At 32.8% G+C, this 6341-nt stretch overlaps 1 protein-coding gene across 1 annotated transcript; it reads right to left on the reverse strand.

Moving 5' to 3' along the window:
- Positions 1 to 326: 326 nt before the first annotated feature.
- On the reverse strand, positions 327 to 1676 carry LOC117929763 (LOB domain-containing protein 41-like). The gene is made up of 2 exons (XM_034850160.1): positions 1329 to 1676; positions 327 to 1201 (listed from the first exon to the last, which is right to left on the reverse strand). The coding sequence occupies exons 1-2, from the start codon at positions 1516 to 1518 to the stop codon at positions 540 to 542; spliced, it is 852 nt and encodes a 283-aa protein (XP_034706051.1). The 5' UTR covers positions 1519 to 1676; the 3' UTR covers positions 327 to 539.
- Positions 1677 to 6341: the final 4665 nt, after the last annotated feature.

Here is a 6341-nt window from a genome sequence, read left to right on the forward strand (position 1 = left end):
CGAAAAATATCAAAGAAAATCAAATATAATTAAAACTAATTAAAAACTTATATATTTTTAAATTATTTAATCTTTATATTAATGAGTTAAAATAAATAAAATGAGTTTGAAGTAACAAAAAAAATAATTTATCAACTTTTAATCTTTTTTTTTTTTTATTTTCCTTAACTTTTTCTTTCCTTCTATTTCTTTCCCTCGCATTTTCCCTCAAATTTTTCGGGAACCAAACGTAGCCTTAAGATCATTAAAAATCTAACAAGAAGATGGAGCCTTATATTGGTTTAATTTAAAAGAGATAATTGAATAAATAGCAAGAAAGTTAAAAATAACAGAAAATTTTGAGTTTGAACCATCTTTTGTCCCTCTATTCATTTATGATCTGTGTATAATAATAATATGTAATCACATTTGTACATCTCATTTTTTTTCATAAAGGGAAAAAGGAAAACTAAAATGCTTCCAAGAAAAAACACCAAATCTACAACTCCGACAAACAACAAAAGCTGATCTCAGCCGTCAAAACTGTGGTCACTTCATCCCTACATCTCCATCTTACACCCCTCACCGTCAGACGGTCCATAGCCCCCCGTCTTCCCACTCATGTAGCGCTCCGACTGAATCGGACCCAACCCCAGCGTCAGTTCCAACTCCAGTCCCCTAGTCTCCTCCCGCTTCTCCGGCTTCTGAACCCGCTTCTGCTCGGCTCTGAACAGAAAGGATGGCTCAGCCGTCTCCCCAGACACCATGCTCACAGTCTCTCGGCTCTCGCCCTCCACGGTATGCGGCTCCGACGGGTGACTCACCGTCGAGTCGTGACTGGTCGACCGATTCAACTCATCAGCGTGGCTACCCCGGTTCATCCCCTGCTTCGACTCAGCAACCGAGTTAGTTCCAGCTTTGTTCCCAGACTTCGCCCTCACCCCGGACCGCTTGAACCGGCACCTATTTTTGGCTCGGTGGAGATCGTTTGCGGCGGAGTTCTCGTCCTTGGAAACGTGACGAATGTCGTAGGCCTTGAGCGGTGGACCCTGGCCGGTGGCCGCTGCTTCAGAGGTGATCTGTGTGATGGGCTCACCCTTGAGCACCGCCTCCACGGCGGCCTGGCAGAGGTGCCAGCTTCCAGACCACAGCAATCCAACAGACCCATAAATGGGATTCACGATCCTCCCACAAGCCTCGTAGAGAAGAGAACTGAATATGGCTGCAATCAAACAAACAAAAAAACACTAAGTCAATGACGAACCCCAAGATTTAAAAATAAAAAAATAACAAAGGTTTGTTTTTTATTTGATTTCCCGATAAACAAGCAAGAAGGTTGAGTAACTAACCAGGACGGAGGTGTTCGGGGCCGGAGTTGATGAGATTCATGAGGCCAGCGCGACCGTAGAATTTGGCGAGGAAGACGGTGGCATTGGCCTGAGATTCAGGGGTCTTGATCCACTGAAGACAGGGTCGGATGGTGCAGTTGTCGCTGCAGCCCTTGCGGAGGACTCTACACCCATTACAGCTCATCCGCATTTTCGCAAATTTCCTAAATCCTTGAACAGAGAAAACTAGAAGAAGAAGAAGAAGAAGAGTGTTGAGGGAGAAGGTGAGGGAGTGGGCTACCCAATTTATTCAACCAAAGAGAGCCGCTGGATTTGTGGTCTAGAGGCCGCAGTTGTTTCCCGAAAAGCGGTACTCTCTGTTTCTGCGGAGAAACCAGGTTTCCACACTCATAGAAAGTGGGGGCTGCCACCGCCCACTCGTTTTATTATTATTACAAAACACCCACCTCCATCACCCGCCGCGTCCGCCTCACTCTCTTTCCCTTTTTTTATTCCCAAAAGGACCCAAACCCGTGCAGGCCCCAGCGCTCCACGCCTAACTATGAAGGGTGAAACAGGCATTTCAGAAGGGTCCTGACACACGCTAGACAGGTGGCGTACGAGGAGGGAAAGGGTACATGCAGAATGGGGAGCGCGTGGCAGGCACGTGGAGGGTGTCAGAGTGCGGTCGAATCGCCACATATCGTGGAAAACGCCCACCATCTGCAGCTCCTGGTTTTCGGGAACAAGTGATGGCTGTTTTTGGGAAACCGGAGAATGGTTTGTGGTATTTGGGAGAGAGGGCCGTCCTGTGGGCGCCTACGAATCCAATTAGCCATTGTTTTGGGGACGGTGCTTATCCAATGGCCCACCAACTTGCCTTTGTTTTTTGGATTTACCTGGATTCCAGCCTTCATCATACTACTTACCTAAATTATATCTATTTTTTTATTTAAATAATTTATTTTTTATGAAAATATAAAAAATAAAACTCTCTTCACACCATTTTCTTCCCACTTATCACCAATCACATACATATAATTACCAAATTATATCAATTTAGACCGCATCACATGTCAAAACATCCAAAATTACCAACGAATTTCATTTATTTTATATTATTATTATTATTAAACTTCCATGATGCTTCTTTATATTTTTTTTATTTAATTAAAATTAACTTATTAATATCAATCAATATAATTAAAAAAATTAAATATTTTAATTTTTTTCAATCAATAAAAAAATAAACACCCCTTCCTTTTACTTAACAATTATTTTACTTTTCATTTCACATAAACTAAGGTGCTATCATAAGTGGACTTTTTAGAAATATTTGTTTTGGGTCAAAATATTTTTATTTTAAAAAAATAATCTTCATATTTTGAAATTATAAATATAACCTCCGATGTATTAAAATATTTCTTTTTATTTTATTTTTTAATTTTATCTTATTATTATTAGTAGTAGTAGTAGTATTGGGTATTTTTATTTTTTTATTTTGGTATGGCTTATTAAAACCGTGAAAATGTTGAATAAGCAAAAGGAAAAAGGGAATCTTAGAAATGCCAATCTCACGTCTCTTTGAATATACTAGACGTGTGTGGGAAATGGGTTGGATTCTATGAATGTCAAAATATTTTGGCAGGTAAAAGTGTTCAGTCAATTCAAAAATCTTTTGGAAATATAAGCATAATTTTTACAATAAGGTCAAAGCATAGGGTATGGCATGTCCGTCCACATTTTCCTTATTCTTATCCCTTTCCTTTAGTACCTTAAATTTCAAGCTTTTATCATTTTTTTAATGAAAATTTTATGTCTAATGTTAACAAATAAAATTAGGAAATGAGAAGGAAAAAGAGAAACGAGTGGCGTATATAAATTAGGAAATGGGTAGTAGGCTACTTTCCCAATAAATTAATAATAATAATAATAAAAGTAGTCTAAGATGATAATTAGATGAGGTGGCTACTAAGAAATTGGAATGACAAGGACTCCCCACTCATGGGCCATATGACAAGTATCACATGTATTTTATAGTTTCCATCGAAAAATATGCTTTCCATTCATTGAAATTGACCTGTCCTCCACTGCCAACAATCAATGTTTTGACTGGTCTACCCTATAATTTGCTTCTCAATTTTCTTTCCCTTTTGGTACCACTTTTGCTGAATACCTCTTTTTATTTATTTATTCATTTTTTATCTCCGTGCATGTGATCGAATATATGAGAATGACAATTATACCCACACACACACAATAAACAAATAAATGAATTATTTTGTTCACAATGGTGTAGAAATAATCCATTATGAATTAAAAGGTTTTAACCCTTTAAAACGTGTCTATACAGTTGTTGTGATATGTTACATCGAATAAAAAAAAAATTTAATATTATATAAATATGAGTTCCTTATAAACGTATTTTAAAGTTGTGAGGATGCTTGTAGACTATAAATCGATACAAATGGTCTTAAAGTCAATCTCCAACCTCAATATGAGAGTTTATTTGATCACATTACAAATGGTATTACATCACTAACCTTGATGTGAGAATTTATTTAGTCTCGTAAAAAGTGATTGCATGGGATATTGTGTCTACATAGGAAATAAAAGTTGTGCGTCTCTTTGAACCCAAAGTGAATTATATATAATAAGGACCATTTATCTGACGTGAGATGTTACATAAATAAATAAATATAATATTAAAATACTATAATTTATTTTATAAAAAAAATCATTTTACTTTATATGCATTAAAAATGAAAAATAAAAAATAAATTAAAATATTTTTTATTTTATTATATATACAATGAAGAGGGATGGTACAAAATAAAGCAATATAAAAAGCTATCGAAATCGAATTTGAGTTTAAAAACATGGCTACAAATCCACCCCTAATTCATTTATCTTTATCCCATGTCTTTTTTATTAAGGAAAGGACATGTGCCCACAAAACCTGCCCCATGACTAACAACTTGCATGAACAACTTTCAAACTACTTATTCCCTTCCCATCTGAAGATAAAAATATGTATCTTATTCCAATTTATTTTATAGGGGTCAACTTCACTCCAAAATTCAATGAGTCAGATTTGGACTAAACCAAACTGCCCACAGATTTGGGTCACTAGGAATCAAAATTAAACTTGAAACATGGGGTTGGCTCTAGACTTCTAGGGTTAGGTAAAATGGGTGAAACATGTGCAATGAATCTTTCTTAGCATACTTGGTGCTTGTCTAACCTAAAATATCATATTATTCTCTCTATTTTGTTATGGAATTCTATCCACTCATGGCTACATCTACTACCCATTTTTAATCCTCAAATAATTTGAAGTAATTTCAACCCTAACCTCTCTCACCCTCAATTAAATATGCTCTTTGATAACATCAATTAAAGTTATGTTTAAATTGATGTTTGAAAGATTTTATATTTATTTGATTAATTTTATTCAACTTAAAAAATAATTTAATATAAAAATTAATAAAATATTACTTATAAAATTATAAAATAGAAACTCAAGTTTATAAAATACAAATTTCAAACAATTAGTTAAAAATAATTAGTATTTTATGCATTTTTTGATAAAAAAAAATATATTACCTACGACAGAGCCAACAATTTGATCAAGGGGTGACAACTTTTAATGTATATATGAATCTTATTCTAATGGTCAAGACTTGTCATTGTTAGTAGGGACATTATCAATCTTGTGATCGAATCCACCTTCGGCAAGAATTGGATTTTGGATACCCAATGGTCCTACCATATTTGGTCATTTAGATACTATTTTTTAATGATATATGTACTAAATTTGATAATCCTAATTCATACTTTTTTTAATTATAGGTATTACGTTTGATCTTTCAGATGATATATTTTAATGATATAAATTAAAATTTTCAAAGGCATACGTTTGAAAAAATAAATTTTTTATTTTATAAAAAATTAAGTTAAAAAATAAAAATGTTTTACCAATAGTGTTGAAGAGAAAGAGAAAGAAAGTTGGTTTCTTTTCATTTCATTGGTGTAATGATTCACGGAGATAAAGAACAAGATTAAACGAATTTAGCCATGCCAGGACAAATCCTACACAAAGCCACAAATTTCGGACATTCCCACGCTCAATATGTCAGCCACAACCGATGATAAGATAGGATAGCAACATGATATACCTAAAATTTTCTTTTTCTTTTTCTTTTTCAGTTTTATTTATATCATTTGATATGACCGATGATATCAACCCGGCAACTCCACATATAATTGTTTTTATTTATTTTTTTCTTTTAATGTTTCATCTCTTTTTTAATCTCTTGCTTACCTTATAAACTATCACACCGAAGTTGCATTATTTTGATTCTTTTTAAGGTTGGATCTTCTTGCCCTTCCTCCAGGTTATGTTTGGTTACTATAAAATACTAAGAAAAAAAAAATATAAAGTAAAATGATTTTTTTCATATTTGATTGTTTTATATAAAATATAAAAGAAAATAAAATATGATAATTAAAACTAATTAAAAACTTATGTATTTTAAAATTATTTTAATATTTATATTGATGTATTAAAATAAAAAATAAAAATGAGTTTGAATTAAAAAAAAAATTATCTGACTTTTAATTTATTTTTTATTTTCATTCATTTTTTCTTTCATTCTATTCTTCTTTTATATTTTCTTTTTCTTATATTTTCCCTCAAATTTTATGAAGACCAAACATAGCCTAGTGTTTTCTCTAAATTATTTTAATTAAATTAATGAACTACAAGCAAGGAAACATGTAGCCCATAAATGGGATGAAAATATTGTGTATTGATAATTTTAGTAAAATATAAAATATTTTAAATAAATATCTTCACTGATTTTTTTTTCCTTCACATTTTCCTTTTAAATTTTCGGGAATCAAAGATAGTGTAAGCATGTTTTAAAAAATAGTTAAAAAAAATCTAAAAATAATTTTTTGAGATCTTTTAAAAGGTTTATTTGAGGAATGAGTGTATTCTCAATTTGTTTTTATGTTCTTAAATATTTTTAA

This window comes from Vitis riparia, chromosome 14, assembly GCF_004353265.1.
Source record: "Vitis riparia cultivar Riparia Gloire de Montpellier isolate 1030 chromosome 14, EGFV_Vit.rip_1.0, whole genome shotgun sequence".
NCBI lineage: Eukaryota > Viridiplantae > Streptophyta > Magnoliopsida > Vitales > Vitaceae > Vitis > Vitis riparia.